At 51.0% G+C, this 20,979-nt stretch overlaps 5 protein-coding genes across 5 annotated transcripts; 1 reads left to right on the top strand and 4 right to left on the bottom strand.

Moving 5' to 3' along the window:
- Positions 1-273: 273 nt before the first annotated feature.
- Positions 274-2,102, bottom strand: N0V96_001246 (uncharacterized protein; the record flags this gene model as incomplete). Its single annotated transcript, XM_053196772.1, has 4 exons — positions 274-1,289; positions 1,364-1,664; positions 1,774-1,830; positions 1,959-2,102. The coding sequence occupies 4 exons, from the start codon at positions 2,100-2,102 to the stop codon at positions 274-276; spliced, it is 1,518 nt and encodes a 505-aa protein (XP_053045699.1).
- Positions 2,103-9,718: 7,616 nt separating this feature from the next.
- On the top strand, positions 9,719-11,318 carry QDR1 (multidrug transporter; the record flags this gene model as incomplete). Its single annotated transcript, XM_065756178.1, has 2 exons — positions 9,719-9,867; positions 10,757-11,318. The coding sequence occupies 2 exons, from the start codon at positions 9,719-9,721 to the stop codon at positions 11,316-11,318; spliced, it is 711 nt and encodes a 236-aa protein (XP_065615418.1).
- A 2,520-nt stretch (positions 11,319-13,838) lies between these two features.
- Positions 13,839-14,843, bottom strand: N0V96_001248 (uncharacterized protein; the record flags this gene model as incomplete). The annotated part of the gene is made up of 3 exons (XM_065756179.1): positions 13,839-14,287; positions 14,358-14,430; positions 14,502-14,843. The coding sequence occupies 3 exons, from the start codon at positions 14,841-14,843 to the stop codon at positions 13,839-13,841; spliced, it is 864 nt and encodes a 287-aa protein (XP_065615419.1).
- A 3,169-nt stretch (positions 14,844-18,012) lies between these two features.
- N0V96_001249 (uncharacterized protein) lies at positions 18,013-18,555 on the bottom strand (the record flags this gene model as incomplete). Its single annotated transcript, XM_053196768.1, has 1 exon — positions 18,013-18,555. The coding sequence occupies one exon, from the start codon at positions 18,553-18,555 to the stop codon at positions 18,013-18,015; it is 543 nt and encodes a 180-aa protein (XP_053045695.1).
- A 1,091-nt stretch (positions 18,556-19,646) lies between these two features.
- On the bottom strand, positions 19,647-20,471 carry N0V96_001250 (uncharacterized protein; the record flags this gene model as incomplete). Its single annotated transcript, XM_053196767.2, has 1 exon — positions 19,647-20,471. The coding sequence occupies one exon, from the start codon at positions 20,469-20,471 to the stop codon at positions 19,647-19,649; it is 825 nt and encodes a 274-aa protein (XP_053045694.1).
- Positions 20,472-20,979: the final 508 nt, after the last annotated feature.

Genomic DNA, 20,979 nt, shown 5'->3' on the forward strand with positions numbered 1-20,979 from the left:
TCAGAACGACTTCACGTTTTGAATTAATGAGTCCTGTGCTTCTCAAAGAAACCTGTTGGAATTCAATCCTAACCTAGACACTTTTGGAGAGAAACGTAGCGTGGGCTCAATGGTAAATGTGCAAATGGTATCATTGACTTCACAAAGATAAAGAATGTACAAAAAAGCGCTCTAGAGACACTAAGGTATGTAACTCAATCTTTGAACGCAGGGCTCCCACCTCCTGACCCAATTTCTATAGCTGTAACAGCAAATCAAAGCACCGTATAGCACCTAGAGTGTGTACATAAAGTCAGGACGCTTGTCTCCAGCAACCCATCTCTGCTCATCAGTCATGCTAGCCCACTGGGCATCCATCTTGCCGGCTCTGCGGCGGCTGTTGGAAACTCTAAGCGCAAAGTGCATGAAGATAGATCCACCAAGGAGGAACAGAATCTGGTAGCCCAAGACAACACCGTGACCGGTGAGGTAACGAGGAGCCTCGGCCTTGATGTAGATGTTGGAGGAGACGACACCGTTGAGGTTACCCCATCCGACGACCATGCCGAGGACGAAGGCGCGCTTGAGAGAGCCCTCGGTGTTGTTGATGACCCAAGAGAGAGTATTTGAGATGGTCGGGTAGATGCCAGCGGCGCCGAGGAAAGTTCCGGCGTACTGGACCTGGGGGTTGGTCGTAGAGATGAGCATGACGAATCCGACGATACCAATAGTGACAGTCGCGACGTTGCAATATCCACGCCAGCGGGTCTTATCGGCAATGATACCGACGGTGACGGTGAGAGCGGCAGCGACAGCGTAAGGCGGGACGGAAAGCAGCTGGGCCTTGGTGCCTTGGTGACCCATGCCGCGGAGAATTGTAGGCAGGAAGAGGGAGAAGGCGTAGAGGGGCACGAGGCAGCCCATGTAGATGACCATGTAGCCGTACGTCTTCCAGTCCGTCATGGCGGCGTAGATGTGGCGCTTGTCAAAGTCCTCGGCGGTGCGGCCCTGCTTGTCGGCGATGAGGCGGCGCTGGACACGGATGCGCTCGTCGGGGGTCAGGAAGCGGGCGCCCTCGGGCCAGTCGAAGACCATCCACCAGCAGAAGATGCCTACGAAGACGGTGGCAAGACCCTCGATGATGAAGATCCAGGCCCAGCCGGGTTTGCCGCCGATGCCGTCCATCTTGGCGATGGCTGCGGCGAGGAGACCGCCAAAGGAGCCGGCCAGAGCGGCGGCGGAGAAGAAGACGGCGGAGCGGACACCGATTTCGGATCCCTTGTACCAGCAGGAGAGGTAGTAGTTGACACCTGGAATCTCATATCAGCCTCTGGAATCTCACTACAATAGGTTTATATGAACTCTTGATGGAAGGCGGGCTTACCAGGGAAGAGACCAGCCTCAGCAATACCGAGGAACCAGCGGGCCGCAAGGAGGCCGGAAAAGTTGGTGCACAGACCCATGAGCGTCATGATCATGCCCCAGACGATGATGATTCCGGTGAAGAAGATGCGGGGTGTGAGTCGCTTGAGCAGGGCGTTGGTGGCGGGCTCGAAGACGGCGTAGCTGATGAAGAAGATGGTGAGCGACATGTTGTAGTCGGTCCCGCTCATCTTGAGGTCATCTTCCATGCCGGCGAGACGCGCATTGCCAATGTTGGTTCGGTCGAGGAAGGAGAGTAGGTACTATGAAGACGTGTGGAATCAGTATATTGTCAATTGTATCATGCGCGCGCAGCAGCTCATGCGCCGAACTTCTAGGAGAAGGTGAGTGAGAGGGATAATCGTGTCTTACAAGAAGTGAGAGCCAGGGGACCAGCCAAAGGTCGACCTTCCACATGAGCTTCTTGTCCTAGGATTCGGGAAAAAAATACGTTAGCATGAGTCGGGTCATTTCTTCCGTCGTCCGGAATAATGATCGAGTGAGTGAGTGAGGGCTTCACCACATCACTCACCAACCACGGAAGGGAGCATACGTACGATGGCGGCACGCTCTTCTGCAGACTTTCCGGCGTCGGGATCGGGCAGATCGGCGAGCATCTGCGCCTGCTCGAGCTGGGAGTCGACGGGCTTCTCATCCGAGCTCTCGGCGAGCTCGTGGTCCTTTTTCCCGTAGTGATCCATGGCTACGGTATTGGAGCGTCGGTAGTCGGTAGCGGGACACGTGTTCAATGTACGAGTGAGATTTGCGTATGCGCGCGCGCGGGTTGGAACAAGGCGTGTTGCTTTTCCGACGTTTGTTGGTGGGATCCTGCAGAAAAGTTTGCTTCCCTCTTGCCTTTCAAGAGCAAAAAAAAAAAAGGAAAGAAATCTCAACCAAGAGAGTTAGGATCCGTCGGAAAGGCAGGCGCACAAAACCTGGTGCGTGGTTCGCTTAAATGGTCGGGTTATTCAGGTGTATTCACTGGTAACCGAAGCTCGGGATGAGAGGGGATAAGGAGAGAGGTTGAGCAAGACTCGAGATGTGGTGGAACGCGGCAAACGGGAGGCGTTGAGAGGTGACGGAGAGGTTAAGTGGGAGAGAGAAACACACACAGAGAGAAGATGTGTCTCAAAACAACCTGGATGAGCTTGAGGGGTAGATCCGAAGCCAATGTGGGTTGAAACCTTGAGCGCTGCTTCTTATAAATTCGACGACAACATGGGATGTAGGCGGCCGTCTCGTCTCCCTCTCTTATTCAACGACAGTCCTGCCATGCCCGGGACCCTCCGTGGCCGCCGAGTGCTACCCCCGATCCACTCACACTCACACTCACACTCTATACATCACATACCCCAATGGGAAGGACGAAATTGGCTTCCCATCTGAATGGTTTCGTTGGATGGCCCGCCCCTCTCTTCCGAAGTACTGTGTAAACAGCCATCACCGTGCGGGCTTCTGACGGGAGGGGAACGGGATTACTTCAAATTCGGTACCGGAAACTCTGTCTGCCAGTCATAACTTCGCCGCCACGCCGCCGCCCACGACAGGGGCCAAGGCTGAATTGAGGTCTGGTACACTTTGGGAGGAGGGAAAATGAGGGACTCAGGAGTGCCTCATCCGCAACTGCGGGCAGGGTTCGCAGGGCTTATTGCTTTGGGCTTCTGGTACGTACTACGTAGCCATGCAGCATGCAGGTTGCTGGTCGTGGTCTTCCTCGCAGCTGGCTTGCATTTCGAGACGAAGAGAATGGCAGGGGGCTTTGAGTTATGGATGTGAGTGGCTGGCTCTAGCTCAGAGAACTCAGGTATAGCACTTTGCTTGCTACTTGTGTCTCCGACGTCTCGACACTTCGAGTCGCATTTACACTAGGAAAAGTTGTCCAACTTCCTCGTCCGTACGACCGATGACTTGCCCCCGCCAATGCATGCCCAGAGCTCTTGGCACTTCTCATGAGCCAACCCCAGAGCGGTTTGTCGCTAGCGATTGGCTCGCAGACTTGCGAGTCTGGGGCTAGTCAGGAAGGCAGGCTGTGGGCAGAATAGAGGATGGGGATCTCACAATGGGGGGAAGATGGAGGAGAAAGGCGGAGAAGAGCAAGAATAAGCCACACAGGTGAATGGCCCGTTGCCAATACGACGATGGGAGGTGATAGAAAAAGAGACAACTGGAGTCGACGATGCCCAGGCCGTTTGAGCAACATCCATGACTCGTCGAGCGCAGCCCTCAACTTCTTTTTCTGCCCAGCCCGAGACGCCTGCGCTTATGCTGGCACCAGACGCAAACACGACGGGCAGTGTGCCCTAAGGATATTGCAAATTGGCCTATTGGAATGAGACCATTGCTCCTTGCTGGCAGCACATTGCCTGCACGTCCCAGTGTGTGACCCGAGGGATTTGTTTGTGCTACTCACGGAGAGGCTGTTCCCTGCAGGCTAACGAGTGCTGGACGGTTCACGAACTTGGAACACTAAATGGGAACGCTAGATTGACAAGAAGGTCGAGCTGAATGCATAGAATGTTCGATTCTTCCCGTTAGCTTCCTTGTATCCGAAGTATGTGAGTCCTTCAGGACGGGTGCTGCATTGAGTTCGAGCCGTCCTCCCCCAAGCTTCTTCTTGTCCTGATGGCCCTCGCGGCGCGGGGGAGAAAACGGGGAAGAGGAATGGGGAACCCGGTGGAGGTGCTGGTGGGCAACACGAAGACAGGGGTGAGAACATGAACAATTTTCGACGGAATTCTCCCCCGACATCATCTCCCTCTCCTCAGTGCCGCCATCATCTTTTTGTCATCATCGTAACCCCGTCTTCCCCTCACAAGTCTCTCCACTCATCCACCGACATTCGTAGAGGCCCCCGGACAAAATAAGCATAAGAAACAGAAAAAGTTCGGACATTGAGCGAGATAGTTGGCCAGAGACAGGGAACCGGCCTTCTCATGAACACCCCATGCCGCGCCCCTCTTCCTCTCTCTCCATCCCCCGCAATCCTGTTTCTAGGCATTTTCCCCGCACGTAGAGGGAGTCGTGGAGTTTGACGAGAGCGCTCCGATTACTTTACGACTCGATTTCAGTCGAGGTCTTGGAATGTCTTGGGGGAGGGGCCCGGCAGTGGAGGCGGGCTAATCAAGCAACGGCTCTTTGCCAAACTAGGGGAATTTTTGCCGACGTCTGTGATCCTTCGGGCTCTTGGGGGAAGACCTGTTCCCTGGTCTGCCAAGATCTTGCTAGAGAAGAGGCCAACGGGGCATCGCGTGCTTTTGACTTCTGTCGCTCTGTCATGTGCGATCAAGTCCCGTTCCATTGGGGTGGATAGTTCCCAGCCCAGCCTGTACGGATACACTATTCGTTTTCATCAGCGACATGGATGATGGCGGGCCATCGGGCTTCTTCCCGCCATTCTCATCCTCCAGCGAAGCCGAGACCGGGCAGGACACCGTGGACGTTGGTTGGAGCTTGGCGGGCGCCCGAGCTAGTTAGACGGTCTTGTGAGCAGTGAGCTTGTCGATGAGAGTCGAGCAACACGAGCTCCCCATACCGACGGAAACCAATAGAAGAGAGTACTTTTCACTAGATAGGCCACCGTCATAATTTGTGCAAGCCACAAGTGTCTTCTCTCACCGAAAGCTTGCGGCAAAGGAGGAGACCGGCGTGGTCTTGGCGACTGATGCGCCCGTTTCCCCGTCCATGTCCTGGGAACAGCCGCCGTCAAGGGCACCGCGAGAAAGACGGCTGGGAAAGCGGTCGACAAGATAAGCTTTGCCGCCATTAAGACCGACTTTGACACGAACTGTGGCCCTCGACCTGACGGCGCCGCCAGCCTGGGGCGACTTGGGGTTAGCAGGCACTGGCAAACTGGGCAGCCTAATAGTGGCTCCCAAATGAAACAATGCGCGCTTTTTCGTTGGTCTTCTCACTTGGCGGGGAAGAAGGAATCTAGATCGCAATGTGTCAAGGTTCCTCTTCCCCGGATTTCCTGGTCAACATCAGCCCATCCCAGACTGAAATCACAGCACCCCGAGCACCGACTCCGGAGGGGCCGGAGTTCCCACGTTTTCCCACGTTTTCTTTTACACATCTTTCCTTTGCACCAACCAATATCCGTAACATAGTAAAGGTTGGTCCGGGAGAGTTTTAGATTGGTGGTGAGCAATATGCAAGTCCCAGGAAGGGCTTCTTGTGAAATGTGTAATGTTGGATGGACCCCAAGGGCTCACACAAGCCAAGCCAGAGACCAGGTCTATTCATCGACGCTCTCGGTGCTCTTGACAACACGCAGTCCGGTCCCAACAACATTCGCCCAGCGCGGTCGGTATCCGAATATACATGTCTCAACCGCATCAGCCATCTGCGTGACCACGCGACGAACGCCCATCCGGGTACGGAATGACCCAATCACATCCCGAGGCCACCCTCGACGAGGCGAAACCCTATTTGAACGGCCGTGAGAGGTAAGCTAGAAGGCTCAAAGTCCGTCGATCGGGTGTGGTGTGGCAACACCGCCTTAACTCGAGAGGATCACTACAGACAGCAGTGCCGTCTGGATGGATCGATGCCGTGGTTTCACGGCGTCCCGGTCTAGTTCCGCGTTCCCTTGCACTTGGTTCTCGAATAAGGTCGTCTCTAGCGCCGTTCCCGCCTCAGTGGCTTGCGGCCTGGCAGGTAACGTCTACAAACGACGTTTGCCGTCATCGCGGTCGAAGGGAAGGGAGGAGGCTGCGACAGCTTACGCTCAAAGCGTTCGACTGGCGTTCGAAAACATGAGGGTTGCAAGGCAATCAGACTCGAGCCGTCACATGTCTCGGTCGCAACCGGGGCAGATTGCATTTTGCTGGTCAGTGATTGCCGCCGAGGGACATCCGCGATTCGATACCATTAATGCGGATACAGAAAAGTAAGGGTGAGAGTAAGATGAGTGAAGGGCGTGTGATATTGATAATCACAGTGAGAGTGAGAGTGAAAGTGAAGGTGAGAATGAGAGTGAGTCTGTGAGACTCAGTGAGTGCGAGACGGGGCGGCATTGGTTAGCTGTCGGTCGAATCATTTTGCGTTTCTCGCCTACGTCGTGTGAGAATGTGGATTTCTTCCTCCTGTCTCTCTCCCTACGTCTACCTGAATTTCATCCCATGCAATCTCGTCCGTTCGAGTAGGTGACACAGACCGAGCGGCGGTGCGGTTTCATTTCCGTGGCCTCGGAGCGATATGTCCTGTCCTGCATACAGTATGCGGCAAAAGCAAACAATTCGTTTTCTTTTCTCCTCCTCCTCACTGTCGTCCCAGCGTTTTCTCCCGGATCCTACTCCCGCCACTGCCGCCTTGAGAATGAAGAAAAAGGAGAAGTAGGGCACAGTACGAGATCTCCGGATGAGTTCCGTCCCAGTTGGTTGGTGCGAGATCTCTCTGCAGGGCCCCATCTCGGGCGTTAACCCAACATGAGCAATTCTGTGCGAGACGGCTTGCGGCCGAAAACGTGTTGTTTGCTTCCTTCTTGCATATGCTGCTGCAGCACATCCGGCCAGTGTATGGTCAATATCCCGCCTGTTTACGTGCAGTCTTATTCGACCGGCAACTATGATCCCGACAATGCCTCGAGGAGCATACCAAAGGGGTGAGAAGCCCGGACGATGCTTCTCTTTGATAAGAGTTTGCCAACAAAGAACTCAAGTTATGACAGATGCAACCTTGCTGCAGGGTCGTATGGGAGGATGAGGCCGACCTTAATATCAGTTTGTTTGCTCGAGGCACCCGACGCGCGGCACGCCCAGAAACGCATATGATGTTGCAGCAGGTTGAGGACTTCAGGCGAGTGAATTAGTCATTGGATCTTTCGTTCTGGAATCCCGCATCCCTCATGCCGAGAGATCCTGTGCGCCAAGTAAAACGTGGGAAGAGCGGCGATGTAGGTATCCACGCGCATAGATCTATTGCTGCGCCTAATATGCTTCCACCCGTCCTTCTCTGCCTATGGCAAGCAAACAGTATGGATTGAACCCAATAGCCACTCTCTACATCTTCCTCATGAACTTTTCGATCTGCACAGTAGATTCAATCTTAATATAATTGTTACCCCTGCCGTCCTTCCCAGCGGGCCAAGCGGCGCAGCTCGCACAGCAGACTCGTTAGACCTCACCGCCCGGGTCGGTTCCCATTTGTCTTGACTCTTGAGAGCTATTCTCCCGTCGCCCTGAAATCATACTTTCCAACGTTCTAATCGCCAAACACAGCAATCAGACACTACAAACGCCAGCTTACCCCCAATATTCCCGGCCGTCTCGGCGATCGGCCCGATCCACCATATTTGCGCCATGCAGGGAACGACGACGCCGAGGCAAGAGACGCACGACCCAAACGCAGCCACGCTGAGCGGCAGCCTTACGGCGTGGACCCAGGCGCTGGGTCCGTACCTTACGCAGTTTGGGCCACGGCATTCAAGATGGTCGAAGAGCACCACGGTCCACGGTTCACGTTGAGGAACGCCGCGGACCATTACTGTATGAGAGCGACGAAGTTCTCCGGACTCACGATGAAGTCTGCGGCGTAACGGATTTCAACAAGAATTGCCACCGCTGTCATCAGGGGCGCATACTCATAGCAGGAAATATATGCGGACCTTTGGTAGAAGGACGAGAGGAGGTGCTAGAAGTTGAACATTATGGTGTACCTTGTTGCCGCGATAGTGCCAAAGAACGTGGACGAGAGGGCTATGCCAATGAACTTGCCGAAAACTTCTGCTGGACTAACGATCGCTGAAGTTACACGGCCGACTAACTTGCTCTCGTAGACAGTCCCCCATCACGGCCCGCTGACTACTGCTCCTGCAATTGCTGCGCCGAGAACCATGGGGAGGGTTATGAGAACAGCGGTCTGCATAGGTGTACCTGGGGATCCTCGGCCATCGCTTAGTCCTTAGTAGGCCGTCCAAATCGTTGTCAGAAGGCTAGAGAACATGATAGCTATAGCCGAGTTCCTCACAACAATCCCGGACGTTGCGGCTAGCATCTCGAAGGTGACTTTACCCCCTTTGTCAGCGGTGAACTCTTCGTGTTGCTGGACAGAGCTGGACAGACAAGTTGAGGGCAACGCACTTGCAGATAAGCACTGACAAGAGCATATTCGCGTTCATCACCACCACAAGGTAAAGACGTTGAACGTCTTGTTAACGAACCGCTTGTCGATGAGAACCAGGGCGGCACCTCGTACCTAAATCCGGCCGAATGTGACTCGACGATGGGAGATGCCTTTCCAGCCCTTTCAATATTCTGTCTACGTATCTTGGATAGAACTCTCGCTTTCCGTCTAATGTTTCGTTTTTGCGAGAGGGCGTCTCTGGAGGAGTCGGTAATTGGGCCTGTTCTGCACCGGAAGCTCGATCATACTTGTGATGGCAACAGACCTGTTGTATTACGGGAAACTTATAACATTAGGTCCTGGATTAGAGGTCATGCAAGATTGTCTTCAATCTTTGGTGAGGTCAAAGCCGACATATTTTTTGGTTATTCTTGAAAGCCAAGTCTATATTTCTCAAACGTGGCGTTAATAATGATGACTCAGAGGATTGATAGTAATACATCCATATCCTTAACTGAGACAAAGTGCACGTAGAGGTGGAAGGTTTTCTTCCATAAGGTGTCTCCAAGTGGGAGCCGGTCGCCAAGAACACCTCAGCCTCGGTTGCTAGAAGCCGCATCTTGCATCTCTGGACAAGATAAGAAACAGGCAAAAGAGATTTTCAGATATCTCAAGGTCCTAGCCTCCGATATATCGGACCTCCTAGTGGTCATGAGCCCATGGCAACCTATCACTAACCTTGGAAGTTGGCACCCCGGATATGCGCCGGAAACATCACCGCAAGCCGGCCTGAAGTCCCCACGAGCTGAATCCACATAGATCCACCATCCAAGAGCCTCTCTGCCAATGTGCCAGGCCGCTTACCTAGCAGGCCCAGCAACGGATTACATCAATGGCGATCCAGACTAACTAATGCGAACCGTCTGTAGCCTAAGAAACGGGGACTGGCCCCTCTCCCTTCTCGGATGGCCGTGCCGCGGCAGACCCGCCGCTATTCGCCTTTTCCGAAACCGGCGCCGAGATATTTTGGCCGATTTCTGGGTCCGCGTGGGGTCCAAAATGTCATCGGTCAAGATTTTTCGTAGGCCGAGGTGGTATGGGTATTTCGCCAGCAGGGGAGCTGCAAAGGGGCATTTCTTCCTCTTGTTCTCAATCTTTCCCTCCGCCAAGAGAATCACAAGTCCATTAAGCCGTCCGGACGGTTCCATCAAGGCATCCACTTCCCCGATCTCCGGCCTCCGACTTGCGCCCCACGATGGATGAACCTAAAATCGATGGCCCCGATCCCGGGGCCGGCGCTGCGCCTGCTCCGAACCTCCAATCCGGACAGGAGAACCTCGTGCTTCCGCTGGAGGAAAACGCATCAGTGGAGCCCTACAGCATCTTTACTCGCACAGAGAAGTGGTTCATTGTCGCAATGGTAGCCGTCGCCGGTTTTTATAGGTAAACAATATGTTTCCGTGCCTCACACCGCCCATCCTGACATTCGGCGTAGCCCGCTACCAGCCAACATTTACCTGCCTGCTATCCCGAAGCTGTCAGGAGCATTTGGCAAGTCTGTGGAGCTTCTGAACTTGACAGTAACAGCCTTCCTTGCGACTCAGGGCGTCTGTAAGTAAAAGGCAATGTGCAAAGGATACCCCCTGCTCTCCGCCCTATCAGCTATCTAGTGAATGAATTTTGCCTAACCCGCATACCTGAATAGCGCCGATGCTATGGGGACCCCTCTCCGACCGCTACGGGAGGAGGCCAGTCTTTTTAGTCTGCTTGACCATCTTAATCGGAGCGTGTATAGGAATAGCCGTAATTCCTACGGACGCTTTCTGGCTCTTGATCGTCCTCCGATGCTTGCAGGCTGCTGGTTGTGCTAGCACAATCGCTCTTGGTAACTCATTCTTTGCTTGAACCTACTTTATGTGCCAGGCTAATCAGTTGGGTACCAGGGGCGGGTGTTATCGGCGACATTTCGACTCCGGAAGAGAGGGGAGGATTCTTCGGCACGTTCAATCTCGGCCCTATGGTACGTTTAGCCAACTACCCCCTAGAGCTATGCGAAAGGCACCTTACCCCATCATGTTATTGACACTATCAGCTTTCACCCTGTATCGCTCCAGCGATTGGTGGTGCGCTTTCTGATAAACTTGGGTGGCGTTCCATTTTTTGGTTCCAAGTCATCATGGCTGTTTGTTGCCTCCTCTTTATCTTACTGTAAGTTCCGCCTTGCAAGTTGAACAAGTCCATGCCCCTCCTCTCCTCCTCGAGACCGTGCGCTGACGGTTAGCAATCTCTATAGGTTCCTCCCGGAAACTCTTCGCAATCTCGTTGGCAACGGAAGTATCTCTCTTGGCGGGGTCTACACCCCTCTCTTACCCGTGGTAGGTAGATCCCGAAGGAAGAACAAGATCCAACGCAATAAGTCTGGCGTCAAGCGATCAATCAATCCTTTTGTCATCCTCGTATATCCCGACGTCGCCATAACCCTCACCTTTACGGGCGTCGTTTACGCAGTCAACAACACCGTCGTGACGACGGTCGCCTCTTCCTTTGCCAAAGTCTACCCTTGGTTGTCCGAAACCGCCCTTGGTCTGTGCTACCTGCCCACGGGATTTGGCATGATCGTTGGCAGCACACTCACCGGAAAGTTTCTCGATTGGGACTACGCTCGTATTAAGAAAAAGGTTGAGGAATCCGATGGCGATATCTTGTTCCCTAAGGAGTATGCACGTTTAAGGACCATGCCGGTGTTACTGGTTCTGTTCTCCGGAGCTGTGATAGCATGGGGCTTTTGCGTTGACCGAGGGGTTCATATCGCTGTCCCTCTCGTTCTTCAGATTGTCCGTAAGTTAACTTTATAAGCTGCATGCCCTTAGTCAAGTCGCGATTCCACAACTGACGGTTCTAGTGGGTTATACGTCGATTGCTATTCTCAATACGACCATGACTCTCATGATCGACATTCTGCAAACCAGGAGCTCAGCCGCGACAGCATGTGTGAGTAACTTGCTCTTAGGAACCTTGCCAGAACTTGGGAAGGCTAATGCTAGTCACAGACAAACCTGGTACGATGCTTGCTGGCAGCCCTCTTGGTGGGTCTCATCGACAGGATGACGGCTGCCTTGCGCATCAGCTGGAGTTATGTTCTCCTTGGCGGCGTTTGCGCTCTACTTCTCCCCCTCATGTATATAGAAATGAAGGTCGGGCCAAAGTGGAGAATGAGGCGAGACTTAAAGTCCGTGGACGACTAGAGACTATGTTTGGCTTTAAGACCTCTGCCTTCTCTACGTACCTAAGGTAGATACGGCACAAGAGGGCATCGATACTTCTACTATATTATGCTAGTGCCCAACGAGAGATCACATTTGATATGGCATCCTCCACGCATAGACAACGCGACAGCGTACTTGGATTTCAGATTGAAAGGATTGCCGTTTTGGAGCCTCTCAGATGACCTGCGAGGCCATCATCGTATTTGTTTCCAATACCAAGAGTAAGATGATGCAGCATAAATCACCATAGGCAGAAGCCCATGCTGCATAGCATCCAAAGCGGTCGCACAAGTGCGCTGCTATTGAATCCACCAATAACCACAGCTTGTACAGGCTTTGCCAGGCTCACACCCTACACAGGCCCAATCACATCTAAAACAGCAACTATCCGATGCCTTGTAAGAATTTTTAGTGTATTTCTCAGTCTGGAAGTGCTGTGAAACGATGCGGGCTGGCCCTGCTTCGCGCTTTGTGCCGGTTGCCATTCGGGTGAGAACAGCCTCTATAATATGACAGATAGGCCTTGTTGCTTGGGTTACGTTACATGAAGGACAAATTCCAAACCCAGAAGTGGAAAACAGAATGACCTGCTCCTTCACGTGTTCGTAAGTTCATTTGTACCACTGAGGCATCACTTCTACTTTGTCATCATTACGACTTATTACCCAGTACCTTACTTGTGGCAACATCCTCGATTCTTTTTCTTTTGGACGGAAAACTCTAGGAAGCCCAAGTAGGTGGGAGATGATGGGTGGCAGTAGCCTTGAGAAAGAAGAGAATGTATGTATTGGCCAGCAAACTCTCTTGTTCCTCATTTGAGTCCCACAATTAGATTGAGCGTTGTTCAGATAAGGTGTCATGAAGAGGGAAGCTGAATATTGCGATTGTTCAAAGGCTGTCAGCTAATCCGTAATAGTATTAGTCAAGATCAACAGTGTCGCTGTCGCCTTCTGAGGGGGCTAGCGGGTATCCGGTTCCCAATTCGAATGACGACTGGGTGTACTCGCTTCGTTTCCGTAGTGAGCTGCTTCTTGTCTCCATCAATCTTACGGGAGACGTCACTGGATGACTGACAGGTTCGTAATCGACATCAGAACTGCTGTCATGAGTGTTACCAGCACCGGAAAGCCCTGCACCTGAAATGATTGCGTTTTCACCTAGTGGTGACTCGCAGCCTGTCGCTGACGGTGGTTGAAAAGGGAGGAGATGGCCAGTGGGCTTCCATCCAGGTTGTCGCTTCTTCGCCCGTTGCGACGGTTCCGAGACTTGCCTCTGGCGTTTGCGAGGCAAATTGTCTTTCCTTGTGCTCCTCTGCAGGCTTCTTAGCTGTTCCTTCACGGAATCCTCAGTGCAGGATGTAAGCTTCCCCTCTTCATTGAGTCGAAGACCACGGCCTCCATCATCCACATCCGTGTCGAGCAAGAAGCAATTTGAAGAGTTCTCAAAACACATTGGACAGGAGAAATGTGTCTCGGATCTTATGGCTGTCCGTGCATTCTTGTTCGTCCCCAAATAGTCTCTGCACAGCAAAAAGATCATAGTATCACCATCATAGACAATACTTTGTGTGAAACGCCAGTAGCCTCTTTTGGGCGGAGGTAGCTCGAGTATGTCGTAGCTCAATGATGCTGTGAGCTCCTCTTTGCGTTCTGAGACTTGTAAGAACGGATCACATATGATCTTGAGACATTTCTGCCCAGAACACCATGTTGTGAATGGATAAGACTGTGTCTGTATGAATCTATCAGTTTCCAAATGCTCAGGAGGGTCAAGTAGAATATGTGTGCGTTTATTCACAACTTGAAGCTCACATGCATCAATGACATGCGAGAAAAGTAAGGAGTGCACATACTGCATCAACGGTGACTTTGACCTTTTCTTGCCAAAAGGTTGTCCTGTTCTTGACGGCTGACTCGTTTCCCCTCCCTGTAGACCCGTCCTTGTTTTTTATGTACCCGACTTGGATCCCAAATGCTGCTCCTCTTTCCATGAACTCGAGGCCTGTCATAGTAGTTGCCGTGGCAATTGCCGCACCTTTGGAGATATTCCATGAACTACAGCATAAGTCAGCATATATAAACTTTGAGAGTAGCTCTGGTTTTGCTATAGTTACTCTTTATCTCCCGCCTTTTCGTAAAAGAAATACGGAGCATCAATGTTGGCTTTTCTGCACGCATCATGGACATGGGCTTGAACGATGGAGCTTTTGCCACTTCCGCCGGAAACGACAACTCGGACCCTGTCGCTCAGAGTCGCTGCCTCGGCAACCTTCTCCTTTGCCAGCTCGATAGGCCGCTTCATCCCTTCCCAAAAGCATTGCCCAGCTTGTACTTCCGTAAGATACACCGTCCGTGATCTCGTTGCATTCTCCGGATCTGTGACATGTAGCGACATATCATTGATCTTATCTGAGTTGAACTTCTTGATCTGCAGGTGAAAGCTTTGCAAAAGCTGCATACGCTCTCTTGAAGGTAGCTTGAATCCCTGCTGCATCTCAAAGTATCTGGCTGCAAAGTCTCCGAAAGCTCGCTCCCACAATTGAGTGCCGCCACTTGTGCCTGGGCATACATTCTTCAGCCAAAGCTTTCTCACAGCAGCATTGACAAGACAATTGAAGTGCAGACTTACAGAATGTATCGCCTACTCTATAGTAGCTAAAGAGGTCTTTCGTACCCTGGACAACGGTAAACATACAGCCGTTCTGGTGATGTCAGTATTATCTTGGCCCGGATGCGGCCCCAGATGTGGGTTGCAAGGTGGCTAGATTCTTACCAAAGTGTAGCCACCAAAGTCCAGGAAGACTAATAATGTAGGTTTGTCGGAAATTTGGAGGAACTTGTTGTGTTGGCGTTGGTTCCAGAATAAGTTGTGGGCCGAAGCCAGACTTTCCACATGGAAGTCTACATCAGTGTCGTTTGCGAAAATGTCTGCAAACTCGGGCATGACTCTTCTAATGATATGTTCGTAGAAGGTACGCTCCTCTTGCCTCCAGAATGCTGGGTAGGACAGCCCAATCCGACGGATCTTGACCCCACTGAGCATGCGACCGTGCAAGTATCCTCCTTGACAGTGACTTTGAACTTGTTGAAGAACAGCGCTGGCGATGGCGTCCATTCCTTTGCAAATCAGCTCTCGGGAGCTACTGCTTTTCACCCCGTTCAGGCTCTTATTGATAGCCTTAAAACTATTATTGGCGGGTGAATTCCTACTGAAAAGCTCCTTGGACGGGGTAGGAATTCGATTATCGTCCATTCTTTCACCAAGATACACGTTGCCCTTGCCGTCTAGATACAGGGCCGAGTTGAACGCACCCTTTTGGTACCGCTCATCGTGCCCGGGATGAGATTCTGTATTGAATACTTCTTGTATAATCCGCTCACTACCTTGGAAAATGAGTAGACTGACTCTGATTGCGGTGCTGCCCCAATCCCAGCCCAATATCCTATGATCATCTTGTCAGAGGTACGGAAAGTGGCTACGACTTGGTACGTGTTTGTGCGATAGTATCGGATGAGCGGTCTTAGCACTTACGCCGGATGGATCTCTGGAGATTCCATATCGTCAAGTAGGAAATAATCTCACAATACTTGGGAACTTGAGGACGGAAAGTGCGATTTCAAGTGCCGGATCAGGATCGGGTGGAGCTTGGTTTTTGAGTGATTCTTAAGGTCCCTCAAGTGGAGATAGATGAGAGGTATGGCTTATCAAGCAAACAACATACTTTGAATAATCACCGAGAGGTCAAAGTTGGCAACGGTACAATGGAGAATGAATATGAAGTAATGCTTTTTTACAGAGGAGTCATTGCGGCAATTCGGGAGACAAGGAGCTAGAAATGTTGAGAACTTCGAAGGCTCACAGGGTAATGCAACAAAGCTTTTGATTGTTTTTAGTGTAACAAACAGCGCAAGTTGTAGGAAAATCCTGGTGTGAGACAAACAGATTTTGTGTTTGCGTGTAAAATTGTTTGTTACTTTGAAACCAACAGGGAAGAACATCCTTGCAGCTATTGTTTTCTTGTTTTTGTCTGCTTGCGAGAAGTTTGCTTGTTTTGCCGCTAAAATAAGGGAATAACATAGAAAGCCACTGACGACATTTATTTTCGTACCGCAGGCGACTTTTTCGATATCGGCTGCGTCTAATAAGACGCAAACATAGAAAAGTTTGAGGCAAGCCCTATCTCGACTGTCTGGTCTTACTCAGCAATCGAAAGTTTCCAAACTCTTGATAAACGTGTCGCAAGAGAAAAATCTGTTGATAGATCTTGTCACTATCAATCAAAACTCTCTCCGCCACCCCTCATAAGACCAAATCAACTTGTTCACCATGGATACACATCTGCCGATGACATACTCAATCTCTCGGGACACTGTGGAAAGGGTTGAAAGGCTGATACAGCAGTGCAATGGCCATCTTGAGCATCAACTGAACCGGGAGATGAAAATACTGGTCGATAAATACGAAGACTTCAGAGGAAAAGTGCGCAGCAAACTCGTATCCGAAACGCCGAACCGATTTCCCCCTCATGAGAGAGGGTCTATTGTTGCTCAAATTGAGAACAATTTTCTCTGCAGCGTCAGCAATCTCTATCTCGATCAGGTTCGAGGGTTTCTTTTCTCATCATTGGACTATGGACGTTCAAACCAATCAATGTTTGCCATGCCGCCTGAACTCGATCAGCCCGATAGCACTCCGATAGTGGTATTTAACCAGACTCCATGGCCCGTCTTCTACTTCGTATCGCTTACAATCATGATAGTTATCAGACGGGATTTCTCTAGATCAGAGTCAAAAGACCACGGATTATCACTTAGAATCTCGTAGTCCTTCTCTCTCGGTGCTGAGCCACCACCGTCCAGACTTAAATGAGAGACGCCGGCGGAGTCGTGGCCTTGAGAGCTCAAAAGACGCAAAAGTGCAGAGATCATACCCTGCCCCATCAACCAAGGAGCCGCTCCGAAAGACTTCGCCTCAGAATGGCCTCAGGAAGCTTAAATTGAAGAAACAGAATACCAAGCGCGTTCAACGTCCCAAACAGAAGAACAAAACAAGCGCCTTGACGTCAGCAATCACAAAATACTACCCTAATCATTTTGTCTTTTCTTACAAGCTCAATGACGACGCCAATTTCTACATTCTCTCCTGTCCGAATATGGATAGAGGCTGCCATCATCCAATTTTCAATAGTGATCCCTTCGAAAATGGCCTAGCAGCTGCGCACTTCCGAAGTTGTGGCCTCGCCTTTACTAGCGATGATGAAATTGTTCGCAAATACGCTCGGCGAGGTAAGTGAGCGGGTACTTGCTCTTCCCACTGGGTTCCTATAATGATTATAATCTAAGATGACGATGCAACTTACTTTAGTCACATCGCCGTGGAACTCACCAGTAAAGCAGAGCTGGGTGAAAGAGCACAATGACGGACTGAAAGCCCGAAAATCGTCAAGTCCGCGTAGTAAGTGAAGTACTTTGGCACGTCGGATTCACGCTCACGCTCGCTCAAATACAAAACAGTCTCTCCTCAGACCAGTATCTGTCATGACATCCCCGCATGCGGAAAGAAGATGAAGGACAAGCCTGACGAAATTGAAAGGGAGAAAGACCATAGCTTTGAGCCTGAATCAGATGAGCAGAGAGACGAGTTGGCTACAGAGACGGATTACTTAGATGACATGGATTGAGATCTAAACCACGTATCTTCCTTGCCTCTTAGCTTCTAGGACACTCAAGTAAACCAAAACCCTGAATATGGAGCACCATTATTCAACACAATTTCTAGGCTTATCGGGACTTCGTTGCGACTGAATCCAGAAGGATATGTCTTCAGAAGCTTAGATAGTTTTTCCAAAATTTCCGAAGGATCAGTTCGCCTTTTTGGACGACTACGAAATTTGTACGGCCTATGGCGTTGATCTCTGGTTGTATGTAATGGTGTGTCTGTAGACATGTGCACCAATGGCGTCGTAGCTCGCTCATGCTCCCGTCTGGTGCTGCAGTGCAGCGGTCGCTATCAGAGACCCTAGCGATACATGGGCACTCTAAGGTACGCCTTATGCTCTTTGAATTCTGCCTGAACGAACTTTTGCTACGATTTCAATTTGCACATGATGTCTGCATTGATACGACACTGCTCGCTCATATGTCAAAACCCTCTGTGGCCCCGTGCTGACGCAGAACATGGTAAGAAGGCGCTTATGCGGAATTTGTAGCGGCAATGACCGTAGGAAAGGTTTCGGCAATTCTCTTCCTCAACTATCAAATGGCAGGGAGCATTCCCTTCGATTTCAGTAGATCGGAAGTAGCTGAATTACAGTACAACCCCAGAGAGGCCTCTGACCCCAGCCATAGAAGCTCAAGAACGGGTCACCTCCATTCTCACACACCATGAATGCTCCATTGAAATCCGGACCCATTTCCCCGGGATAGTACACGCCGTTATCGTTGAGAGTGAGTTCTTGTGTACCGTCTTCGCACTTGAGCTCTACGGGTCTACCGCTGGGTAGCATTGCAGGCCCGCGCCAGGGCACCACCATGCCGGCAAAGGAGGATGAGTCGCTGTCAAAGTAAACGCCAATGGTATTGTTGCTGGTATAAAATACGGATCCTTGGCTTTCGGGTACCAGGATCGCGGTGGTCTGGCATGCGGCACCGGACACGTAGCCGAGCTCGTAGCCCTGGATGATAGGGCCATTGCCTGGGGAATCAGGGTAAAGCGTGTTGGCCCATAGACGGAAACCGTTGGTTCCATCGTCGTTTCTGGCAGAAATGGTCGCTGCTATTGCACCAGAAGCAACAATGGTTGTTTTGAGAACGGCTCGGAAGATCATTTCGAAGTTGTTTTTGGATAAAATGAGGAAAGTTGATGAGAAGGCTTCTTTGTTTGACGTCAGAGTACACAAAGCATTTCATGAGCGTCTGAGTTTAATAAAATCCAAGCTACCAGGGAAAGCTTTGTCCTATTTATGTTAATCTTCGTCCTTACTTCAAGACGTATTTCAATATGGTAATGGAATGACGTTTAAGTTTCTTGTCTACATTTCGCACATGGATGTTTTTTGTTTGTGCCCAGATCTTCCCACACCGCTCGTAAGATGTTGGGCTTACGACAGTCCATTCAACTGCAAGTCTGCCTATGAGGAACTCTGCAGGACATTACCTCGGGGAGAAATTCGCTAGTCGGGCGCTGGCCAAGGCTGACTTACATCAATCGGCCACGATCTACCTCGTATCCTTGAGGGAATATTACGTGCATAAGTTGTAAGATCAGACATGCCTAAGCGAGGTTAAACAGAACAATAAAGTAACCACTATGTGCCTCAACCTATAGTTCTGATACGAGGGACTGTACATAGAAAACGCCATATGCATTCACATTATCAAAAGAAGTGTAATATGTAGCTTGGGACCGAAGGATGTCTCACCTAACGGTCTGGTCTATACAGCGGCACTTTAGAACTGGAGGACCGGCCTCAGCTTGAAGGTGTATTGAAGCTGAATTCACCTCCGGACGAGCGTTCTCGCTCTGAGCCCATTCTGTCCCGCCAAGCGGGTTCGCGGTTCACGTAAATTGGTGCTGCCATTTCGCCGATACCTCTCCACAGCTGCTTGGCCGATGATTAAGTGTGTGTCATTCTTATCAGTATTACATATTAGTAGGTGTCTGAGCTACTTACTTCCTGACCCAAATTTTCGAGAACACTGACTATTTCCTTCACGTATTGACACGTAGCTCACAACGACCTTATGAATTTACAAAGTGTATCCTATGTAGGAATTGTGGGCTCATGAGAGGTAAGATGACAAGCACATGTAGTGGACGTTGTAGGCCTCACGTAGATCGTCTGTACATATTTGTATTGAAGCTATTTAGCGACCAGTTCCTGTACCTTCATCTTGACCTTGAGGCCACAAACTATGGCTAGATTTGGCTGAAGAGGAGACTGTTGGCGTCCAGCTCGTTAGGCCTGGGAACCTCATCGGACTGCCTGAAATGTGCGTACCAAGCCAGAAACTCTGAAATCGTCTCAAAGACCTGCAAGCCGTGATCCAGCGTGGAAAGAGTGTATCTCCACTTCCAAGGATCTTCGTCAGACTCGCGGCTATACACAATGCTAAAGTTGGCATCCGGCCCTGTACCTGGCGCCCATCCTCCCGCGATTTCCCAGAACTCTGGGAGACACGCGTGTTGCGACAGGTCTTCAGGCGTCATCACCCTCTCGGCGTGCGGGCACAAATCATCTCGGCAGCCCCACCAGAAGGCCGGGTGGGCCCTGTTCCGATAGACGGGCAGTCCGTAACCCACAATACCGTCAACGAGCCCGGCCAGCACACGGAACTCCTCGGGAATCGAGATGGTTTCACGCACGTCCTCTCTAGACTTCCGCTTCAGATTCTCCTCGATAACGAAGAGGTACTCGCGACGAATAGCGTCACGTTCCTCAGAGGTGCCCTCGTGCTCTTGCATCACGTAAGTACCGTCGAGGCCAATCTTCGGCGCCAGCTCATCGAAACGTGTAAGAACCTCGCTGGGCTCTGAAACGCCAAAGTCTTTGAGGTTGGTGTCAAGAAGCGTATTGAGGCCGTCTAGGCGGAGCTCTTCGATGTCATCGTCGTCTTCCAGATCGTCAGGTACCGCGGTAGCAATGAATGGTACGTAGATCTCGAGAGCGCGGCGGTTCTGCGCTGAGATGAATGCGCGGTATGCAGCGAGCGAGGCTGCGATGTCATCTGAAGACGAGGCCATCTTAGGCGATAAGAGTTAACAAAGAATTTCGAACATGCGGTGTCTAGCAAGTGATAACAGTCAACGGATTAACGTGGCCTTGGTGATGGGAATGAAAGATCTCGGGACTACAATGAGCGGAAGCATCTCCTCGGAGTTTAGGCAACCCATTGACTTAGACCATAGTCTAACCGAACCGGGATCGTCGTGCGAATGTGGAGAACATCATATCTGCGGAGACTTCATGTATTGGAGAACACTGAGTTTCCTTAGACTGTAAGGGTACAAGTATCAAAGGTTTACGTGGTTCGCGGGAGCAATGAGCAAAATTGTGCAAGTACAAAGAGGAATTCTCTGTGCCTGCGAAAACAAGCATACATGAGGATAAGTAAAATTAGAAGGGAAGTTCTGACAGTATTTGGCTCAACATACTGGGTCGACACGCCTCATCCTCCCCCCTTCGATCGGAATCTGGCCACGCGCTCTACTGGTTGCGCCTGTTTGCAGTCATGGAAGAATTTCCGAGGCA

This window comes from Colletotrichum fioriniae (genome assembly GCF_027942845.1).
Source record: "Colletotrichum fioriniae strain IMI 355084 chromosome Unknown scaffold_1, whole genome shotgun sequence".
In the NCBI taxonomy this organism is placed as follows: Eukaryota; Fungi; Ascomycota; class Sordariomycetes; order Glomerellales; family Glomerellaceae; genus Colletotrichum; species Colletotrichum fioriniae.